At 41.7% G+C, this 24,153-nt stretch overlaps 1 protein-coding gene across 4 annotated transcripts in view; it reads left to right on the top strand.

The window, feature by feature from the left end:
• The window catches only part of ATP8A2 (ATPase phospholipid transporting 8A2), a 590,644-nt gene that overhangs the window by 17,949 nt on the left and 548,542 nt on the right, over positions 1–24,153 (top strand). Inside the window, exon 1 of one of the 4 annotated variants that reach the window (XM_053920802.1) lies at positions 23,307–23,364. The exons of the other annotated variants lie outside the window; for them this stretch is intronic. Within the exon in view, the coding sequence (XP_053776777.1) occupies positions 23,325–23,364 (40 nt within the window). The 5' untranslated portion in view covers positions 23,307–23,324. Of the gene's footprint in view, positions 1–23,306; positions 23,365–24,153 lie in introns of those variants that run through there. 4 annotated transcript variants of the gene reach the window in all.

Raw genomic sequence — 24,153 nt, 5'->3', positions numbered from 1 at the left:
GAGCCAGTAAGTGACCTGGGTTGTGGATGAAGGATGCATAATAGTACACAATTTCTGTTTCCAAGGATTTATTATCTGGCTGGGGACATAACACCTAGACATGTGAAAAAGAAATAAAAATCCTAATATTTTAAGACAATAATAGAAGGGGTGCCCTCAAGGCATAGTTAATTGGTGAATGAGGAAGGAGGATGATGAAGCAGAGACTGGTCATGGTAAGTTTTCAAGAGGTGAATTTAAGTTGGTAACCTTTTATCTGAATGATCTATCTTATGGCAGAACAAACATCTAATTACCAAACACCTGCTCTGCTTAATGCCCTGTGAATTGCTCTTTTCCCCTTTGAAGTAAGCCCCAGGCCCCTATTCTATTCCTTAGCTCAGGATGGCCTATGAGCCTCAAGTGCCTGTCTAGTCCTTGGGTCTCATTGCCTTTGACCAGTGAAAGAACCTAGAAAGGTGGAAGAAAAAAATTTCTCCCCAACAGGCTATTTAAAAAGCCAGGGTGATTAAGGTATAATTTACATACAGCGAAATTCACCCTTTTTAGATGTAGAGTGTTGCTTGAGGATTTTAACAAATGTATGAGGTTTCATATAATCAAGTCAGAGAATTATTCACGACTCCCAAAGTTCTCTGTGTCATTTGGTAGCTGATTCTCTCCTCACTTCTCCCAGCTCCTGACAATCACTGATCTGATTTCTGACCCTAAAGTTTTGTCTTTCCCAGAATGTCAGATAAATGGAATCATATGTATAGTCTTTTGTGTCTGGCTTCTTTCCCTTACTGCTTTTGAGGGTCATTCATGTCTGTAGTTTCATTCTTTTGTACTGCTGATAAGTATTTTGTTTTATAGATGGACCACATTTTTTTAGCCGTTTACTTTGTCTTGAGTTAGATTTTGAAGGATGGGTAGCTTGAGATGGAGGTAGTGCTGGTGGGGAGTGGACTGGGCAATTTGGAGGTAAAGAGGTGAAGAGAATGAGTTTCTCAGATATAGTCTGATTTTGGAAAGAACAAGTAAATCAGAGAGAAAGATTCCTGAGTGTGAGGATTTATCTACATTTTTATTATTGATAAATCCAACTCCAGTCTTTATTCCCACTTTATACTCCAACAGCGTAATTTCTTCCTATCCTGGACTCCTATTAGTCTGTCCATTCCTTGCCCATCTATCCATTTCTCCATTCCTTTATTACCTATTCATCCAGCCTTTCATCTATTTACTATTGACTTATTCTATTTATTCATCATGTAGCAACATTAGTTGAAAGCCTTCAAAATGCCAGACAGTGAGCCTATGATCAAGTTAAACATATTGAATATCATCATCCCTAGAAGTTCTCAGTCTAGTGGAGAACATAGGAAAGTCAACAATTGACAGAAAAAATTATCATGTAATGATTTACATTGTTATGTAACTTTCCATGTGGGTCCTTGAAGGTAGTAAGCTCACTCACCTTGCCCTCTATTTCAGTTCTTTGAGTATCTTAAGAGTTCAATAAGTATAAAAGATAATTTAAGTTGAAATCCTTTAGATTAGTTTTGGTCTTTGGGAACGAAAAGAAACCTACTTTATGGTTGATTATGTTTTTGCACATGCAGGGTGCCATATAGAAGAAACTTTGGTAGGGACCCAGAACAGGCTGTCCTACATGGGTGTAGGGCTCAGAAGAAAATCATAGTGTAATGCAGTTACAGTTTCCTCAGTATCTATTTGTGATTGAGGAAACGGTTTGAAAAATGCCGGTAAGTAACAGTGTTTTATAATGGGTGATTTAGTGAAAAAAGAAAGTTATCTAATTCCAGTGCAGGGAGGTGGATGGGCAAAGGCAGCCAGGACGTCCCTGAGTGCTGAGCCCAGGCAATGTGTGGCGCAGTCGCAGTCTGCTGCAGGCCCCGCCTGGTGGGCAGGAACACTTGCCGCCTGACATCCTAGAGCAGTGGTGGTAGTCAGTGGCGTGTGCTAGTGACCTATAGGGAGCCCCACACTGGCAGGTGTTCGATACTCAAGTCAGAAGAGAAATCTGTTGCTCTTACACGTTTCAGCTTTCCTTTGAACATCTGTACGTGTCCACCCAGGCCCAAATGTGCCCTTCCTCATGGAGCCCTTCGTGGTTATCAAGATGGGCGAGCTTTTCTTTCTCTGAGCCACTGTGGCACTTTATCTGTATCACTTTTTAGTTCGTGTGTGTGTGTATCTTTCTCAGAATTATTTATATACTCTTTGAGGGCTCTCTTTGATTTTCATTGTCTTGCAGGAAGAATCGCTGATTCATTTCATTTTGTATGTGCCTTGATTGTAATACGTGCTCAGTACACATTAATTGAAAATCTACTTAAATCTAATTCATTGAAAGTCTCATCTACAAAATTTTCCTTATACTCTCCTAGGTTCCTGGCTGAAGATCTCCCCCTTTTTAAATGAAAGACAGATTTACAAGAGAAAAAAATGTAATTATGTACCTATGTATGTACATACAGGAACCCCGCAAAGATAGGAGACTCAAAAGGCAGGCAGACAATTGGGATACTGATCCAAGGAAAGGGATAGCAGGAGCTTCCAAGGTGGGAGGTGTATGGCAATTCATGGAAGGTGAGAAAAAGAAAGTTGCTCTGCCATGTAGTTAAGTCTCCTAGATGAAGAAGTGATCTCTGCCAATAGCTCTTTTCCTGGTACAGGTCCTCTTTCTAATGTACATCGAACTTATAAAAGGGTAGTTTCTACTCTGTTTTCAGAGCTTGTCCTAGATCTGTAGTTTCTCAAAATAATCAGCTCAAAATAATCCTTATGCCAAAGAGGCATATTTTGAGGTGGCATATTCTGCCACCTTTCACTGACGTATGCAGTGGTGTAATCGGGAAGAGTCTAGGCTCCCGCATCAGGCAGACCGAGACTGAGATCCTGACACTGGTCACGAGATCTTGGGAAAAACAACAAAACTTTTCAGACTCAGTCCACCAACTTATAAAAGATGAATAGTATCTCACAAGTACTGAGAGGAATCAGACAATATGCACAGTGCCTGACTTTTGATAGTTATTTTATAACTACAATTATTATTGTTTTTGTTGTTGTCAAATAATTAAGTGAATGATCAGTATAAATGCCATCACCTTATACGTGCATCTTAAAAACAGTTTGGAAGGATTTTAATAGATGATTTGTATTTCCTGGGTCCCTTTACAGACAACACCTGGGTGGGCTTATTCTCTGCAGTATGATTAGATGTGCAGGTCTGGCCACAAGTGGGCTGAGAGTGTGAGGGGCCAGTCCAGGAGGAGGGCAGGTTCTTAGAGATTACTGGTGATATGGGGAGGTGGGCCTCAGGGAGGCATCAACAGGGGTTTGCATTAGGATAATTCATTAAGCCATCTATTTGCTTTAGTAGTTTTCAATGTCTGTTTTATTTTGCAATAGAAAAAAAATGCCTCCACCAATAAAGAAAAAAAAGAAACAATATGGAAACCACGTAGGTGCCCATCAATAGATGAATGAAGAACGAAGTGGCACGTGCATTCAATGGAATATTACAGAGCCATGAAAAAATCAAATCTAGCCATTGGTGACAACATAGGTGGATCTAGAGAGTATTATGTTAAGTGAAATAAGTCAGGCAGAGAAAGACATATGACTTGACTTACACGTGAAATCTAAAAACCAAAACAAATGAACAAACAAACAAAACAGAAACAAGCTCATAGATACAGAGAACAAACTGATGGTTGCTAGAGGGGTGGGGGCATGGGTATAAAAGGGGAAGGGATTAAGAAACAAACTTTCTATTATAAAGTGTGTCATGGAGATGTAATATACAGCATAGGGTATAGGGTCAATGAAATCGTAGTAACTATATACCGTGACTATTGGTTGCTAGGTGTATGTGGTGGTCACTTTGTAAAGTATATAAATGTTAAATCACTATGTCGTACACATGAAGCTAATATAATATTAGAAAAATAAAAAAAGGAAACTAAAAAGCAAGAAAGAAGAAAATTCCAAGCCTGACTAGGATGCAGGAGGCTTAGCCCAGGTCTAAGCTGTGGTCCCTGAGCCTGAGGGGAAGCCCACTCACGACAGGCAGAGGACAGAAAGCAGGAGGTTGCAGAAATCGATTGCTGGCTAGGTGGGTGACATAGGTCAGATCTAGGCTTGCGAGGCTTGACATTTCTTTTGGCCACCCCTCCGTGGGCTGCTGGTGCCCGTGGACATGATCTTTTCACTCCAGAGCTTGTTCCCTGAGACCTTGTCTCTAGCCAAAGGGAGCCAGTCTTGTAGAAAAATGCCACGGTGCTCTGCCTATCGCCTTCACTTTTGGCTCTGTGGCTTCTGTCTAGCGTGGACATCTGTCTAGTACCATGGGGCCAATTTACCCTTGACCACAGGTACCTTATAACCACGAGTGTGCTCTTGGACACATTATTATCTTCATGTTTCCCATCTTTGTTCTTACTGAGTTTATTATCTTGGGGCTACAAATCTGGCTCTTTTGACACTGACTCTGGAAATCCTGCCTCACACAAATCTGCATTTTCTTTGCTTTCTGCTTTCAGAGCAGGCAGCTGAGACAAGAGTATGTATTTCTTTTCTGTTTTTAAAGATTTAATTTGTTTATTTTGAGAGAGAGGGGGAAGGCAGGGAGAAAGAGAGGGAGAGAAACATCAATGTACGTGCCCTGTCTAGGGACCTGGCTCACAACCCGGGCATGTGCTCTGACTGGGAATTGAACTGGCAACCCTTTGGTTCACAAGCTGGTGCTCAATTCGCTGAGCCACATCAGCCAGGGAAAGAGTATGTATTTCTTATAGGACCTTACTATAGTCCAATAGAAGACTCCACTGCCAAATAACATCCTGGTCCTTTTTTTTTTTTTTTTTTAATCAAGTCCTAAAGCGAAAGCCTCTATAAACATGTGCTTGAAATCCTGAGATGCACAGGCACCCTTCAACCTGCTTGCTTTGCTGTCATGGAGTGATGATTGCAATTTCCTAATTGGGCATGTGTGGGGGTCCCCACTCTCCTCATCTGCCTCAGCTCAGCTCACAGTCCCCATCTTAGGACTGGCAACTTTCAGTGTCCCAGTTCTGGGAATGAGTTTCTGTCTTCACTGGTGTTCATCATTCAGCTTGGGCTGCTGTGACAAAATTCCATAGACTATGTAGATGAAACATTTATTTTTCACAGTTCTGGTGGCTGTGAAGTTCAAGATCAAGATACTGATTGATTTGGTGCTCATCGGGTGGCTCAGTTGGTTGGAGCATCATCCTGTGCACCAAAAGGTTGAGGGTTTGGTCCCCAGTTGGGACGTGTACAGGAGGCAACTGATTGATGTTTCTCACATCGATGATTCTCTCCCTCTCTCTCTAAAATCAATTTTTAAAAAACATATCCTTGAGCAAGGATAAAAAAAAAGATACTGATTGATTTGGCTACCCTGTGAGAGCCCACTTGCTGGCTCACAGAGAGTGGTCTTCTCTCTGTGTCCTCACGTGGTAGACAGAGAGGGCTCTGGCCTCTCTTTTTCTTCTAAGGATACTAATCCCATCACCAGGGCCCCACCCTCATGGCCTCATCTAAACTGAATCACCTCCCAAAGGCTCCCAAACACTATCACATGGGGGGCCAGGTAAGGCTTCCAGATATGAATACTGGGGGGGGGGGGCACAAAACAGTGGATAACAATTGGGAATCTTTTTTACAACCTCCTGGAATTTTCCCGTATAATTAGCATTATTCTTCCATGTATGGGATTGTCTGATTGTCACCATCGTAGGCCATAGGTCCGCAAGGACAGCCTAGTCTCCTGTGCTTGATTATTGTGTCCCTGATGCTTGGCATTCAGTAGCTGATCAATAAACATTTTTGACTGAAGGCCCTGAGCTAAAAGTCCTGGAAATACAAGTTTGAATGTGACTTGGTTCCTGTTCTTGAGGAACTCAGGAGAAAAGGAAGATCTTTAGGGTTATTTCCATACAATGTGATACATTTTATTAAAAGATATGGGTGAGGTTGAGATGTGGTAAAGACAAGAGTGTCATTCTGACTGGATCGGGAACGATCAAAAAAACTCATGGGAGAAAGTAATGCTATTATACAGAGTCTTTACTTAACTGAAGTAATGAATGTGAAAAGAAATAAGACAGAGGACAGATATTATAAGCCCCAGAGTTGTCCATTTGTATAGATTATATATAATAACATATTATTATATTATTAATCTTTACCTCTGCTTGAAATGTTTGCAGCAATTTACATCAGTCGTCACCACATGCCACTCTGTAGACTGGCTAAGGCACAATCAGAGGGACAGGACAGGGCTATCGAATCTTCCTCTCACCCCAGGGTCTCTGGTGCAGAGCGGTGGTTCTCAGACTGAAGCAAGCGCCAGAGGCCCTGGGAGGTTTGTTACAATGGGGATGGCTGGGCCCCACCCGCAGAGTGTCAGATTCAGTAGGTCTGGGGTGGGGCCAAGGTTTTGTATTTCTAACAGCTTCCCAGGGGCTGCTGCTGCTGCTGCTGGTCTGTGAGCACATTTGGAGACTCACTGGTGTATAAGATGGCCACTGATTTCTTGGTGTTTCTGAGGAACAGAGTGTTCCACATAAATGACTTATCCAGATAACTCAAGCTTCTCTCTCCAAATTCCAGACCTCTGTTTCTTTAAAGCATGTTAAGAAAACACTTTCTAAAGTGAATTCTGCATTTCTTTACTTTCTGAAACAGAATTCTGAACACCATCAAACCCCCCTTGATGACATGGGATTATCATAATGAACATCCATTACGGTTCTGTTCAGTGTCCCACAGGGGGCTGATAACCACGCCGGTCAGCCCCAGACAGCAGCTGGCAGATTTCTGGCCTAAAGATGCACTTGGCACCTGGGGCCTCCTGTGTTTTTGGCAGGCACTGACCTTGCAGTCACTAGGTCATGAAAAGGCCTTGGGGATCCTTGGGAGGGGGTCCGAGTTGGCCAGTCCTTGGAAGGGCCACTTAAGTGCTTGGGACAGTAGTGTTTTACCAATTGGTACAGAAGTATTTCAGTATTTCAACAACAGCATTGCCACACAATGCATGTCAACCCTGAATACACATCAGTTCTGTGACTGCCCAGTTCAATAATGGGTTTATTGTTTAATGTTTCTTTCTCCTTATTATCAAGTCCCCAAGCACTCTGGATTTATATAAAGGTGAATCAGGCATACAGTGAGTGTGCTACCCCACTGGGAAATTACACAGGGTCCTTATAAAATTTGAATACATTCTTGCCCTTCCAATATTGCAGAGTAGTGAGGAAAAAAATGGAAAAATGTGCAAAAGCCCTTCAAAATGGTTACGTATTACCCAAATGAAAGAGATTAGTTTTCTTTTTACTGGAAGTGTTAAAGAATAGGATCTGCGGGTAAGTGGCATGATGCTATAATACAAGTGACATTTTCTCAAAAAAATTTCAGCCTGGCCTGCTGTAGCAAATGCTTATGTCTGTCAAGTTATACATCGAGTCTGGAAAAAGGGGCTAGCAGCAACGTTAGTAAATGCTTGCTCAGGCTGCAATAAAGAGGCTCTTGTGTCCTTTAAGTGGCAGCCAAAAGCTTTTTCTCCCAAAATAACCATTTTTTCATTGCTATTCTCCTGCTTCAAGCTGTTCCTCCTTTAGCAATGAATACAATTTAGGCCAGATTGTGAGTGACACTGATAAATGCTTTCTGGTTCAGAGGGGACAAAGCAGTAGACGTGCATGTGAGAGCCAGGTATCAGCCACCAGCAGGCTTCCTGGCCCCTGGCCCCTGTGTGTGAGGGTGGAAGGACAGGAATGATTTAAAGTTGTCCTTCAAAAATAGCTTCCTTTCTGCTGCGCTGGTTTGCCATGGTGCCAGCTCCTGGACCTGCATGGAAACCAGCATATGACTTCTTGGTTTCATCTCATTGTTTCTCTGTTGTTCAGTAGGGAGCCACTGAGTCAGGCTGGGCCCCAGTGAAAGAGACTTTAGTGGAAATATGGTCTTCTGAATTTTAACTTCACCAAACCTGTCTAGAGGGGCTCCCTTGGTAAAATGGCTCTTGTTCTCTGGACCAGTCCATTTTGGCTAGTAATATTGAGTTAGAAGAGACTGGTTGAACCAGGCTGTGAAGGTCATATTGTGTTGGTGAAAATATGGAAAAAATTCTCTAAACACAATTCGGGTTGAGTTGTAAAATCTGTCTTCGCCTTTGCCAGGAACTCAGTAGAAGTACTTGTGAAATTTTTCAACTCCTCTCATCCAGAGTTGTCTCCCTAGAGCCTTATGAAAGTTATCAGTTTGATTTATTTATCACAGGAAAGATAAATCCTAAAAGCAGGAGGGATAGAGGGAGTCTCCTGAGAGGAATCTATTCATTCATTTACTCCTTCATCCACTTGGATGCTTACTTGTTATGTGCCTGGCACTGTGTTAAGTGGCGAGAGTATGCTGGTGAGTAGGATGTGAACTCTCTGGCCTGGTGGAAGACACAGACAGTAGGCAGGCTTTATAGATCGCAGGTAAGTGCTGCAGCAGGGAAAAGAGAGGCAGTACATCGGAAAAGCATCAGACCTGGTGGCCAGACAAGGCTTCCTGGAGGAAGCAGTGTCTAAGATGGTATGAAGTTTGGGTCATGCAGAGAAGGGAGCTGGGGTCGCAAGACTGTTTAGAGCAAAGGAAATAGCATGAACAGAAACCTGGAGAGCAGTGAGAGCCTGTGAGGGAGCTGGGACTATTCCAGTCAGGCTGGCTCTTGTGAAGGGAGACAGAACTGGCTGGAAGCTCAGCCATGTTAAGCCATTTGAACTTCATTTGCAGTGTGGTGGAGAATCCTCGGGAGGATTTTAAAGTGCCACAGTAAGATCTGCACTAGAGAACTTTGACTCTCATTTCATTGTAGAGAATGGCTTGGAGATGAGAGTGACTACATCAAGGGAAGCATTAACAGTAGAGGAATGGTGGAGGAGGCAAATTCAGGACTCCCCTGGAGTGGCAGTGAGGATGAAGGGAAGTGGATGCACACACAAGAAATGATCAAATGTGGGGATGCGGGAGAAAAAAAGGCAAGCATGCTGCTTAGATTTCTGGTTTGGGCAACCAGGTGGAGGAGCAAGGTTTTAGAGGGAGATAATGACTTATTTTCTTGGCCATGTTTGTTTGAAGTGAGAGGATGAGGAACAGGTGTCTAGTAAGTAGTTGGATATAGGGTGTGGTGCTGAGGGTGAGAGATTTAGAGTCATTGACGGACACTCATGGGAACTGATGCTTTTGTGAAGGATGAGGAAAGGTGAGAAGAAAGTGTCCTGAACAGAACTCTCCTAAACATCATCATTTAAGGAAAAGGCAGGGAAAGAGAAAGCTGTGAATGCCATTGAGAAGTGGCCAGAGAAGTTGGAGGAAATAAGAGAGTGTGGTCTCCCGGCAGTGCAGGGATGGCATGTTTCATGTAGAGGTTAGCCAGCAGGATCAGATGCTGCCAGGGGTTGAGGAAGATGAAGGCTGTAAGGGTTTGATTTAGCAGCAAGCGATTGTTGTAGACCTCGAGGGGAGCAGCTCAGCAGACAGCTAGGGAAAGGGGCCGATTGCGGTGTCTTAAGAAGGCAAGGAGAGGGGAGGACCCAGTGGGCAAACAGACCACACTTTCAGAAAGCTTAGCTTCAAGGGGAGGGATGGGAAGAAGTTGTTGAAAAACGAGTAAAAGTACAGAAAATGGAGTCCTGAAGAAGACTGATATTTACCACACAAAGACATGCCCTTATATATTAAGCTAAACTGAGAATACACAGACATTTACCAAGTAAAACCAATGTCCCCTCAATCATTTCTCTGTTCACCATCCCCCCACTTGCCCCCGACATTCTGGTTCTTCTTCCTTTCATCCCACATGTCTCAAATCTCCAGCAGGCTGTGTCCTCCTCTGCTCCCTGGACTTTGGGGCTGCTCCTTTGGCCCCTGTAGATCTAAGTGGGCCCAGGATCCCTGTGCTTGGAGGCATTGCCCAGGCTCATCTCCTTCCTGCTCTCTCCTGGAGAGCCTGACACAGCAACTGATAAGGCCAATTCATGGCTGAATCTTCTGGGTTCTGAATAAATGGACAGAATCCTAAACATCATGTGATACAAACAAAGTCAGTTCATAGTATCACACACAATAGTTTGTTGTATTCTTTTAGGCAGGATAGTTAGTTGTACTTCAATGTGCACATTCTGGTCAGTGAAGGTTCTGGGGAAACTGGAAAAGGGGACTTATCTACAGGTACACAGACTTTCCCATTCCCCTTTAGCCACTCTGTTATTCCATAGCCCTGGCTTCTCTTGACCTGTCTGTTGACTCATGAGTCATTCATTCATTCACTCACTCATTCAACAAGAATATTTTGAGCACCTATGTGCCAGGATGTGACTGGCACTGGGATTCCAAGATGAATAAAATGGGATTTCTGCCATGTGGGGGCAGTGTGACAAATGTCCTATCAGGACCATGAACACACTGCAGTGGGAGCTCTATAGAAGGCCGAGGAGTATAGAAAGGGCAGGGATGGCCTCATAGAGGAGGTGACATTTGAGTCCAGCGTGGAGAGAGGAGATGGATTTCTCTAGGTGGTTGAAGCTGAAACCATGCTTGGAATCCCCTCTGCCTCTCTCATACCCATCTCCCTGCTCTGCTCCCATCTCATCCTTGGAGGGCCAGATTCTGGGTTAACGAGTTGATGACCAGTTTTTTCACCCTTTCCAGAAAATATATTATCCCTTCTAGGTAAGATTTCTATTTTAACAATGCCATTGTTTGGTTAATGCCTCAGCCCAAACAGTGCCTCTAACGTGGAGGTTGGTTCAGGTGGCCAGAGAGTCATGCTCTCAAAGACAGTTACCCTCTTGAGTGGTTTCAGCCTGTTACTACTGTTCCCAGATTCTGGGCATAGCAATGGCATCTTTGAGAGGGACATTTGCCTGGTAGTGGTGATCTGTAAGGACCCATGAAAGACACATGATTAGGTTAAGAAATTCAGGAGAGACTGAGTAGGCCTCAAGTGTCACACTAATATTCTCGGTATCAATACAGAGTTTCACCATAGAAAAGTTTCTATCATTAAATCCAATTAAGCTGCAAAAATGGATGGCTTTAGAAGATACTTGTTCCATAATCCTGAATGTAAGTGAGATGACTTAAAGAGTAATTAAAGGGGAAGCAAAACTTAGCCATTCTTTCTGAGAGGCCTTGTTCAGGTAAAAAGGAAGAATGTCTTTGTATTGTGGTATAAGGTTTTATTTACAGACTGTATTTCAGAAAAGTTAGTTTCAATGAGATGGGAAAGCCATGTTTGCAAAGGATAATTTGTAAGCCTTGGCATTGCCCGTGCCTATACAGGTTCCAGGACACAAAAGGCCCACGATCAACATTTGTTAAATGAGCGAGAGAATGAATGGTTTCCCTCTGGTTGCAGTGGTCAGACTGTTGTGGGAGTTTAGCATTGCAGTGACCATTGCAGTGTTCTGCTTTTGAATTAAGGTCATTCTCCCGGGTTCTGGTGGGACAGGATGCAGCACAAAGGAGACTCCTGCAGTGAAGATCCTGTTCGAGTGGCAGGGTCACTCACACTGATGTGTGAAGCTTGTTGAAAGACATTTTCTTCCAGCCTTCAGTTAGTGGATATTTACCTGGGGACTAGGTCTGTGGTGTACCAAAGTAAAAATTCTCAGAGTATTGTGTTAGTGTCTTTTAATGATTTCTATTTATGGATTATCTAAACTAAGCCATTACCTTAAACTCTTCTCTCTCCTAAAATAATATTTGCATTATTTTAAAAGACTGTTTAATTAGGGAATCCTCATATCTCTTAACGCTCTGTGACAGCTCTCACAGTTCTTTGATAGTTCAAGGAAAATAATTTGATCTCTAATAATTTAAATTTCTGATTATAGATGCAGGAAAGTACTGATGCTCATGGAGTGTTGCAAAAGGAACAGCTTAAGTATAAAAATAATGGGTTTTCTGCAAACATACAAAGAATTATAATATATAATTGAGAAATAAAGCATTGTTGTCTCACGCTTGATTTTACTTTCAATTACATTTTGCCAATTCATATATTGTCTCATAAAATTATTTGAAAATCTTCTTTGTTTTTCTGTTCCGTGCCTGTGTTGGTGTATGCCCTTTTCTATTTTGATCTTCCTCTCTTTGTCTGCAAACGACAATTTACGTAAATAACGCTGCTGGCTGGAGCAGCAGGCTGGCTTTCATCTTTTCTCTGTCGTGATGCACTCTGTCTACTGAATATTGACATAAAGTCTGCAGGCTTAGTGATAATGTCTCCTGTGTCTATTTACAGAGGCAGAATTTGCCTGGGCCTTGTTTTGTTTGCGGAGAGGAAGGAGATGGTTGCGGACATTGGTATATCACTCTGAGCATGATTTACAAATCACTATGAAGTGTGAAAAACATAAAACAAAGAAACAAGATCTTAGACATCCAGGACTCAAGATCCAAGTTTTAAAATTCCAAATACCATAGCAAAGAGCTAAGCTGAAATAAGAAGGAGATGATAAAATAGATAACCTAGAACAGTCAATTGAAAAAGTGAGTCAAGAGAGTGATAATGTTTTATTTCAGGTTCTTGTAAGGATTAATCATGGCCTTCAAAAAGAGACAAAACACTGTACCAGGAACCATGATGCATGTGTGTGTGTGTGTGTGTATTCTTTTTATACCTATGTGTGTGTAAAGGGGGCAGGTCCTGGGAGAGGTATATAAAACTGAATGCAATGAGAACAGAGAGTGGCTACCACTGTGCTTCATTTCTGGTATCTACATTTCTTTAAATTTTGGGGGCTCTAGGTGAATTTTATCCTCTCTTTTGCAACATTCAAAGAAAATTAATAAAAAGAACTCTAAATTTTCCTGCCAAAATTCTTTTCCTTGTGTTATACAAATAAAATGGAGTTTTTGTCTGTAATTCTGTCTCTTCTTGAATCGTTTTCCAAATAACCATACAGATTTCTTTTTAGCTACATTTGCAAGGAATGCTGGGAGGGGTCATACTCAAAATCTAGGATACTTTATAAAGTGAAAATTCACTTTAGTGGGCTCGGGGTGGGGGTGCACCTGCAGAGACAGAGGGTCACCCCTGCGGTAGGTACAGGGTGGGTTGGGACAAGCTACTTGGAAGATGTGAATGGGCCCTCTGTACAGGGGTACTGCAGGGGCAGAGTACCAGGAATTCATTCAGTGACGGGCAGCAGCTCACCTGACAACTCCTGCAGGACAGTTAGCATGCATAAAGCAATATTCAAAAGTAAGAGATTGTTCACTATACAAAAACTATAGCTTACTGGGGTGGGGTGGAGGGATGGGGAGAAAAGGCATACAACTGTAATTGAATAACAACAAAAATTAAAAAAAAACAAAAAAAACTATAGCTTAAGCCACAATATTTGGGGACTGGTGGGTAGAGGGATTCATCTTTTAAGCAATAATTTTGTTTCTTAAGGAGACATGATTTGACTGTTTAGAGATCATCTGCCTTCCTTAGCCATAGGCTATGCCCAACATGTATTAGATGCCAAAGTAATCAGTCAATCCATTTAAGAAGAACGAAGTTAAAATCTTCTTAGAACTCACATAACTGCTAGCCAGGTGAAGTCTGGAGGGTTTATGAGAGGCACCTTCAGGCTTCTTGAGGCCTTCAGACCTCTAGCAAAAGGCAGAGATGAGCCACCTCAGGGAGAGTGCCTCTAGTTACAATGGCAAGAAGGAGGTAGAGCCCTAGGGAGTGGAGAATTATAGAGTGGTAGGCTCACAGGGAAGCCCCTGTGAGCCAACTGGTCACCCACCACTGTCCTCTCTTGGACCCCATAGCATCCAGGCAGGGCATGCATAGTCGTACTCTCATAATGCCAAATGGACCAATTTGTTAACTCGCTAAACCAAAACAAAAATCTAATTTTTGTGCTTGATGTTATGTGAATCTAATAAATCAATCAAGTCATTGTGGTGGGAGTGTCTTGCATACTTGCAGTCTTGCAGTCAGATTTACATTTCAAAAGATTTACAACTCATTTGGTGAGGTGATAATCTAGGTTAAAAACTAAGTGAGTCACTTTACTGCTTCTGATTCTGATTTAAGCTAACATGTAGTGTGGAATTCATTCCCCCCCCCCCAAGAAAACAGAGGCCAGAAATATTTTCTGGCTTGCCCAAAGTCACCAGTGATTTAAAGGCTGAGCACATCCTAGAGCAAAGGACTTTTTGCCTGGAGAGGGCTTTCTCCTGTTATCACCAACAGGAGAACTGGTCACCATGTCAGAATAAGGGCTCTTCATTTACTTGAAGGATGCTCTATTTTTATTCATCAATAACTCTTGTTTTAATTTGTATTTCTTCATTTACTAATGAGGTTTGTCATTTTCCCACAGGTTGGTTGGAAATCTTTCCAAAGTAGGTTTCTCACGTCAGTGGGTGCAGTATTGTGAGCAGGAGGACTGGCCTGTGTTAGCCGTGTGGGACGATCACGGTCAGAGAGCAAAGCCACCGACTGTCAGAACTGGGGGAACCCTAGTGACCTCCGTGGAACCATCTCATGTAGGCTACTTCCCATAAGTTGATTGCTTCCATCTATCTAATTGAGACTTCCTGGATATTAATAACCCTAGTCATAATTTTAATTCCATGCTGGGAAGCCTCAGAACCATAAATGATACTTAATTTCATTGCCTGATTTGTGGTTAATTACCTAATGTACCTTTTGTTCCTGGAGAATTGCCCTTGGTTACTTTTTATATATTCTCTATTTTTGTGTTCTCACCACTACCCAGCTGTTATTTCATCTTTTCATTTGTTCTTTTATCAGTTCTTTGTGGCACAGGGTCATGTCAAAGCAGGTTCTGTGTTTATAATTAACCGGCAGAGCATATGTATTTGAAGGTGGCATCAGGAGGCCTGTGTAGTGGGTTGAGGGATGAAAGGTGGTTAGACATGAAGATTGTTTGGGATGGTCTGAGACACAAATAAGTAGAGTTTATCGTAGAGGCTTAAACTGTCTCTCCTTGCTTAAGTGCATATTCCTCCCTAAAATGTATTTTACAAAGTAGGTGTTCCTTGTGTGTATGTATACATATATACACATATATTAATTATATATCTCTTAACTATCTATCTATATATATTTTGTCTCCTATTTTAATAATAAAATCTTTGCATGGACCAGAAAAACTTACCACTGTTAATTTTATATGCTTTCTCTAAATAGATTTCAATTGATGAGTTCTAGTGGCAAATTTTAACTTTGAAAAATAAGTCCCATGCAGTCACAATGGAATAGGAATTGATACCCCACGTCAGCCCCCAGGATCTACAGAACAACCTGAGGTTATTTGAGCTGCAGTATTAGTACTATCCTTATTTCTTCTAATTAAGTAATAATCTTGCCGTGATATGAGGTGCTTCTTAGTAAAGCATGAGCTGGTAGCATTTAAAAAATTTTAACTCTTGATTGAAATATAACCTACATACAGAAAAGGTCATGATTATTTTATTGTTTTACTGAGCTGCAAATTACACACATTAAGTCCCCCCTTTAAAGTGTATAGTTCAGGTTTTAACATATTCACAAAGTCATTTAACATATTCACAAAATCATCCCCACTGTCTAAGTCCAGAACATTTTCTTCATCCCCCAAAGCAACCCCATCCCTGTTAGTAGTCACTCCCCATTTTGGCCTTCTTCAACCCCATAGCAATCACTAACCTACTTTTGGTGTCTATGGATTTGCCTATACTGGACATTTCCAATAAATGAAATCATATAATATGTGGCCTCTTATGTCTGTCTCCTTTTAGTTAGCAAAATGTTTTCAAAGTTCTTTCATGTTGCGGCTTGAGTTAGACAACCACTGTGTATTTACGGCTAAATAATACTCAATTATTTTTACTTTAGTTGGGGGGTTTTACCGTTTCCTAGCAAAATCCTAGAGCTGCATCTGGTCACATATTTGAGAGCTTATTGGACTCTCAGAGGCCAGAAGGGCACGCCTGGGCAGCTTCATCCCAGCGGGGAGCAGGGCTCTTGGGAACAAGGGGATGTCCCTGTGAACCATGGAAAACACTGGAGCCTGCTCACCTCCTTCTTGTCCCCCTTTTCTGTGGTGCTGTGACCCTTCACATTTCTCCAAAGGAAGCTCTCCCAGAACAATTCCCCCAGGATACAGAACTAAGTGAACTTCTGGGAAGTTCCACATTCAGAAGTGTTAAATGTTCTTTCTTGGGGCCTAACACCCTTGATTTTTCTTTTTTCTAAATACATTTGTTTCTTCTCAGAGTAAATGACAGGGACAGTTTGTGATCAGAGTTCTCCAGCAGTCATGTGATCTACAGAGACACACCCAAACCCTGGGTTTCCTTGGCTCTTTGTGGAGTGGAGCACAATAAGCTTTAGTGAGGCTCCTTGTGTACTCTTGGAGTTTTGGAGGAATCTAAATTTGCGTGGAGAGTGACTTTTAATTCCCTTTTCCTTTTGATCTTACCTGTAGGAGTTGAATTGCTGCAAGGTCTGAGTTCTTAGGCTTGGCCCCATGTCTTTCTGTGAATGCATGGAAAAGGCATTTTCCCATATGCTGTTCCTTGACTTGGGTATGTGAAGGGAGGGAGAGGAGGGAGTGGTATGGACTTGCTCTGAATATCTAAGGAGCATCCTATAGTTCACATTGTTTCTGGTCTGTTTTAAAAGTGTTACTTGCATATATGCTTGCTTCTTGTGTCTTGGCTGAAATGCTTAGTTCCACACAGAACTATATCGTGTATTAGAAGTCATCTGTTTAGTAGTAGTGGAAGCGGAAGTGTGCTTAACCCCTGCTTCACGTCAGGTTTTCTTATGTCAGGCTGGGAAGGACCTCAGACCATCAGCTCTGACATCAGAGCTGGTTAACATTGGGGGTCTTTGGGCCTGAGTTGCACTCAGGATACTAACCCACAGCCTGTCAGTTAGTAGGCCCATACCTGGGCTTGCCACCCAATTAGTGATGAGAACCACAACCTTCTTTTTCTAATGGATACTTTCTTATCTACATCAGTTGCCCCATCACAGAGTTAAAACACCTACCCTTTGTTATTTTCTCCAAAAGTACCCAGCCCCCGGCCGCATTTGTGTTGTTGATGACTTGCCTGAGTCTTAGTTTTTACTAATGCGATTGTATAGAAGGCAGGAGTACACATGGGCTTACTACTCGCACATGCTGCCCTTTTCAACATGAAGGTGCCCTGCTGGTATGGACACATTCCTGCGTTGTTGACTGAAGTGTGGCTTGTGTAGCATTTTACGTCTCATCTTGTCTCATCCCTGGGTGAGGATGGGAGTCAGGGGGGAAAGTAGCTGCAGGACACTTTTTGAATTCTAAATACTCTTCTTGGGACACACATTTGGGGCACCTTGGACTTCCTGTATGTCAGTGCCTGGTAGAAGCTTATTATTACCAGGAAGTGACAGCAGCAAAAGCCATCCGGACTGTAGGAGTTTCTGGCTATAGGAAATCTTTGTGCAGTCAGTTACGTGATGTGCGCTGCGACTGCTCAGGGAGAAAACCAGTCAAGTTCATGTTTTGTTTTCATCAGCCTGAGTTTTGTAGTAGGCTTTTTATTTTGAAAGCATCTAACCTCAAGCTTGATGTAGTCCTTCTTTGATATGCATGTCACCAGCATTGATGGTCTAGGTTACTGCTTGTTTTTTGTTGGTTTGGACTTTCTGTTCCTTTTGAGCTTCATTTGCACAGTTAATGGATCTTGTGGGCTTTTCCCCACCGAAAACATGTACTTTTTTATTATGCTGAGTTGTGTTGTGTCTCTTCTTTTCAAGAGCTCTGCATAAAGGAAATGTAATGTAGACTATATTAATTTTTGAAAGTATCATTGGAACAGAATCTTATTTAAATTATAGGCTAAACTGATCTTAATGAAAAGTTTGCAGTTAAAAAAAATCCTGTGTACGTCTTATGACTAAATTTATTTATTTTTATTTATTTATTTTTTAATGTATTTTATTGATTATGCTATTAGAGTTGTCCCATTTTACCCCCTTTATTCCCCTCTGCCCTGCACACCCCTCCCACCCTCATTCCCCCAACTTAGGTCATGCCCATGGGTTGGTCATACATATAAGTTCTTTGGCTTCTACATTTCCTGTACTTTCTTAACCTCCCCCTGTCTATTTTCTACCTACCTTTTATGCTACTTATTCACTGTACCTTTCCCCCCATTCCTACCCTCCCCTCCCCTTCCCCACTGACAACCCTCCCTGTGATCTCCATTTCTGTGATTTTGTTCCTGTTCTAGTTGTTTGCTTAGTTCATTTTTGTTTTTGTTTTTGTTATTATTTTAGGTTTGGTTGTTCATAGTTGTGAATTTGTTGTCATTTTACTGTTCGTATTTTTGATCATATTCTTTTTCTTAGATACATCCCTTTAATATTTCATATAATAAAAGCTTGGTGATGATAAACTCCTTTAACTTGAACTTATCTGGGAAGCATGTTATCTCCCCTTCCATTCTAAATGATAGCTTTGCTGTATAGAGTCATCTTGGATGTAGGTCCTTGCCTTTCATGACTTTGAATATTCTTGTCAGCCCCTTCTTGCCTGTAAGGTCTCTTTGGAGAAATCAGCTGACAGTTTTATGGGAAGTCCTTTGTAGGTAACTGTCTCCTTTTCTCTTGCTGCTTCTAAGATTCTCTCCTTCTGTTTCATCTTGGGTAATGTAATGACGATGTGCCTTGGTGTGTTCCTCCTTGGGTCCAGCTTCTTTGGGACTCTCTGAGCTTCCTGGACTTCCTGGAAGTCTATTTCCTTTGCCAGATGAGGGAAGTTCTCCTTCATTATTTGTTCAAATAAGTTTTCAATTTTTTGCTCTTCTCCTTCTGGTACCCTTATAATTCGGATGTTGGAACGTTTCAAGATGTCCTGGAGGTTCCTAAGCCTCTCCTCATTTTTCCGAATGCTTGTTTCTTCATTCTTTTCTGGTTGGATGTTTCGTTCTTCCTTCTGGTCCACACCATTGATTTGAGTCCCAGTTTCCTTCTCATCACTATTGGTTCCCTGTACATTTTCCTTTGTTTCTCTTAGCATAGGCTTCATTTTTTCATCTGGTTTTCGAACAAATTCAACCAATTCTGTGAGCGTCTTGATAACCAGTGTTTTGAACTGTGCATCTGATAGGTTGGCTATCTCTTCGTTGCTTAGCTGTATTATTTCTGGAACTTTGATCTGTTCTTTCATTTGGGCCATTTTTTTTTTTTTTTTGTCTTGGCATGCCTGTTTTATAAAGGGGTGGAGCCTTAGGTATTCACAGGGGTGGAGTAACACTGGTGTTGTGCGCTATGATGCTGTATGTGGGGGAGGGGCTGAGAGGGAGCAATGACACTTGCTCCACTCTCTGCTGGATTTCAGTCACTCCCTCTGCTACCCACAATGAAACTGGGCCCCTCTAGTGCTGATTCCCGAGTGGGTGGGCTTGTGCACACTCTAGGCCCCTGTGGGTCTCTCCAACGACCTCTCATGTGAGGCTGGGAGTTTCTCCTGCTGCCACCTCAACCCCCATGGGTGTTTTCAATCAGAGGTTTGAGGCTTTATTTCCCCCTCGCTGGAGCCCTGGGTTGCGCAGTATGTTTCGCTCCCCCGCTGTTCCTCCTGGTTTATCTGTGCGCGAATGTGGGGCTGCATGGTCTGCTAGCAGTCTCACTGCCTGCCCTGTTTGTCCCACAGTCCGCCACGACTCTGGGTCTTGCTGTGGCAATGCGAGTCCTCTCCGCCATGGCTGCCCGTCTCTGCCCCTATTACCGGTCTGGATGACTGTTTCTTCTTTATCTCCTTGGTTGTTGGACTTCCGTGTGGTTCGATTTTCTGTCAGTTCTGGTTGTTTTTTGTTTTTAAATTGTTGTTGTCCTTCTTTTGGTTGTGCGAGGAGGCGCAGTGTATCTACCTACACCTCCATCTTGGCCGGAACTCCATTATGTTTTCAAATAAATTTTCAATTTCTTGCTTTTCCTCTTCTCCTTTTGGCACTCCTATGATTCAAATGTTGGAATGTTTAAAGTTATCCCAAAGGTTCTTAAACCTCCCGTCATTTCTTTGAATTCTTGTTTCTTCATTCTGTTCTGGTTTATTTCTTCCTTCTGCTCCAAACCGTTGATTTGAGTCCCTGTTTCCTTCCCATCACTATTGGCTCCCTGTACATTTTGCTTTATTTTACTTTTCATAGCCTTCATTTTTCCCTCTATTTTGTGACCATACTCAAGCAATTCTGTGACCATCCTGATTACCAATGTTTTGAACTGTACATCTAATATGTTGGCTATCTCTTTGTCGGTGAATTATATATATTTTTGGAGCTTTGATCTGTTCTTTCATTTGGGCCATTTTTTTCTTTTTCTTTCTTTTTTTTTTTTGTTTGTCTCAGCATGCCTGTTGTGTAGTAAGGGGCCCTTCTGACTAAATCTAAATAATTGGCTCCCTTTCTATTGGTTTGTGGCCATTGCATTTGATCTGAGCACTAGAGATTTGAAATTTGCCTTAAGACAAGAAGTAATAACTTGACTTGGCAGTTGTGCCTATAACCTTCCAATGAGGATCAGAATTAGGCATTTAGTGGATTCTGAACAATGTTTTGACCTTGTTCACATTGCTGCTAGTAACTGCTTTAACTTTAATAAAAACCTAAGCTATTTACATATACAATTTTGTCCTCTCAGAGATATACTTTTATGCTAAGGAATCTGATGGTTTTTCAACAGATCAAAGCCCTATAAAATCAGTAGTCAAAGCTTTTGAAGCTGTGGTACTTTCAGGAAATCAGTGTAAATAAAATCAATCGGACTGTTTTAAAATGAAACTTTTGCATTTAGCATTTCTGAAAGATTCCTGATAGTGGAAACCTCACCATTAAGTAGGATTAGACAGCCAGGTGTCTTTTAAAGCCAGGTGTCTTTTAAAGGGAGGTCCTGCTTTATCCGAGTTCCAAAGAGCAGGTAGGGGTAGAAGTTGCAGGAGTGTGAACTCTCCTTTGGAGAGAAAGTGAGACCAGTTATAAACAAGTGGACATGCTAGAATCTTCTTAATTCCTGAAAAGATTCTTCGCCTGTGGGGAACATCTAGTTTAGCATCAGAATACTACATGGTGATGATAAGATAAGCAGCCTTAATTTGTTGATACAATATTAAGAAGGCACTTAAAAATAAGATATAATAGTAAAGAAAAGAAGCCTTCATGTTTTAATTTTTTTCTAATAATAAAATGTGTTCATTTTAGAAAACAGGAGAACATGAACAGGACAAATCATCCATATTCTTAAAGCCCAAGGAAGAGAATTACTATTAACATTTTGGTGTATAGCCTCTTAAGAAAATATGGTGAATTTTAATTCTTTGTTCTCATTGATTTGCTATATTTGTTACTTTTCAGAGTCACAATTTTGTTTTGAAATTTTCAACCAATGACTGAAGCATCCTGTGATTCCTCATGGATTTTTCTCTGTGAGACAATTAAACCTTGAGGGAGGATGAAAAATGAGGGAAGTTCTGGGTATAAGATTTATAACCTAGAAAAGCCCAGTTAATATTTAAGAAAGAAGTCCACTTCTAAAAACCTTCACTAATTTTCAAAAGAACTTTTAGTGTGTTATCAACTTTTTTGGATTTAGTGTGCTACCAACTTTTACGGATGACTTCTATAGGACATGCACTTTCTACAAGTAATCCAAGACAGTGAGGAATGAATCAGAAAATGCAGTTTCTCCCAGCTTTGAACCAAGTGTGTTAGCAAATGTAGCCTTGTGTGTGCTGGGTTTTTATTCCTGTTAATTGTTTAGTTTCACTATAGTCTTTTTGTGGAAGAATTATTTATCCACATATTAATAAGGAATGGTATGCCACAATTGAAAATAAGTGAGAAAAAAAGAGGATAAGAGAAAATAAGAGTTAGGAAAAGTAAGACATAATCAGAGGTCAAGGGAAATACACTTGTCTCAGAGACGTTAAGCAACCAAAGCACAAAGAAAGCATGATCCATCATCAGAGTTAGTGTTCATCAGAGGAGAAAAAATCTGCTCTGGCAGCACCGAGCTATTTCTGATACTGAGTCAAGAATCGAATTTCTCCCTTAGGAACCCCCAAAAGGTGCTGCAATACAGTATCACAACTCCCACGACCTCCCCGAAGAAAACAATGACATGTTGCTTGGCAGTTGTCAGTTGGCAGGCCTTTCGGGTGTCTCCTGTGTGCCAGGATGGGGCAGGGGCAATTCTGGCCCACAGTTTGGCTTGGGCACTGTTAGACGGGCCTGGGTGCTGCTGCGGATCTCCCTAACAAGGCGAGCACAAGGTGCTTCAGGATGGAAACTTACAAAGTGGAGCTTTGCTCACCCTCCTGTTCATCTCCATGCTTGTCTATGTGTGGGGCTATAGAACCTGTCGGGCTGGTTTATATTAGAAAGAGTCTTTCTTTTGTTGCCATCACATTCAAGGCTAATGTTCACCATTGCCTCTGCATATCCCTTGCAATTTGACAGGCTTTTAAAACGTCACATTATTCTAACCTTTTCCCCAACTTGTTTTTGGGTTTTTATTAGAGATGTTTCCCACACATGGTTTTGTTAAATATACTGAATTTTGGGACTTTCACATATATATAAATGTCAATCAAAAGTCACCTTGCTGAGAGAACTTTGCAATCTGTGGACTTTGAGATTTAAAATCCAAGAGCCATTTTAAGCGAGAAGTTCTGTAGTGTGCAGGTGTCATCCACTTGCCCCTTCTTAAATGGCGTGATGGTGGTGCCTGCCTGGTGCCACTGAATTCTGCATGGGTAGAGCTCCAGTGTGGTGCCAGGCAGCCTGGGTCTTGGTCATGGTCCTCCCTCCAACTTGCTCAAAGGCCCTGAGATGCATCCCCAGATGGCACTGGGAAAGAAGGTGAGCCAAGGAGGCTTCTCATTCATTTAGAAATTCTACTGTAGTATATAGCAGGGTGTACTGCTGAGTATTATTCCCCCCTCCCTCTTTTCCTTTGCCAATTTGATTGATGTGGGGTTGTTTTTGTTGTCGTTGTTTGTTTTCATTAAAAATGGCTCCCCCCTCATCCTATATAACTCTCTACCATCCTTCATAAATTTCTCATACTTAGAAACTATGTTTTATGCCAGGTGAATTAGAGCAGGACTGTTTCAGGGTGTAATATAATTCTTCCAGATTATCACGGGGATCAGACTTGAGCTGTCTTAATACCTCGACACCTATGAACCAATACTGCTGCTTTTGTCTGCATGCATGCGTGTGAGGGACTGAGCGCCATGCCTTTGACCCCCGGTTGGAGGAGATGCTGCTCCATAGGTAACAGGCACCATCCACAGGGCGTGGGTGATGGGGGAGGGTCAGAAGAAAAGCAACTTTTTGAGCAAATTGTTAGCCTGTAGCTAGCAATTCTTCAATTCTGTGCCTTCTAGGTAGTAATGATAGGTTTTATAGCCTAAAATGAAGCAAAACAGCCTAAATGTTAGAGTGATATGTTTTAAATGTCGAGAGCCTTGAAATAGCTTTTTGCAATAAAAATATTTAGATGAAACCCTAAAGTGAATTAGATTGTATTTATCAAGAAACCCAGAAGTTACATGTGAAAATGATCTAATAATGACTTGTGGCTTTAGAATAGGTTGTTTACCTCAGTGGGCATCAAAATGAAAACTAGGAGCTCAAAACAATAAGCTCCTTATTGGGAATCATGCTATTCACATTATTTTAGAAATACTCTTCTTCCCCCAAATTTGTTTTCTGACTATTTATTTTAGTTTAACTAGCATGCTGGATTCTGTTAGGTGTTTAATTTGCTCTTGCAACTTAGAACAATAGCTGTGAAAGAATAAAAACCCAAAGAACATGAATTCTGCATTTTTGGCAACTTTTTTATTTGGTAAAAGTTGCAACTGCTGAAAACTGTAGTTGGGGAAGAAGCTGAAGCACTGTTTGTACAGATGGATTGCTTTTGGTGACTGAATGTTTTTGTCGCTACCTCACAATTGGAATGGGGATTTGAGCACAGAATCAGCAGTGACTGACACCAAAGCCACATGACGAGGAAGTCAGTGCCACCTGTCCTGTGGCGTATTCTAGGAGTTCTCCTTA

This window comes from Desmodus rotundus, chromosome 3 (genome assembly GCF_022682495.2).
Source record: "Desmodus rotundus isolate HL8 chromosome 3, HLdesRot8A.1, whole genome shotgun sequence".
In the NCBI taxonomy this organism is placed as follows: Eukaryota; Metazoa; Chordata; class Mammalia; order Chiroptera; family Phyllostomidae; genus Desmodus; species Desmodus rotundus.
Note: the sequence above shows the minus strand (reverse complement) of the source record. Positions and strands in the feature narration are given on the sequence as shown.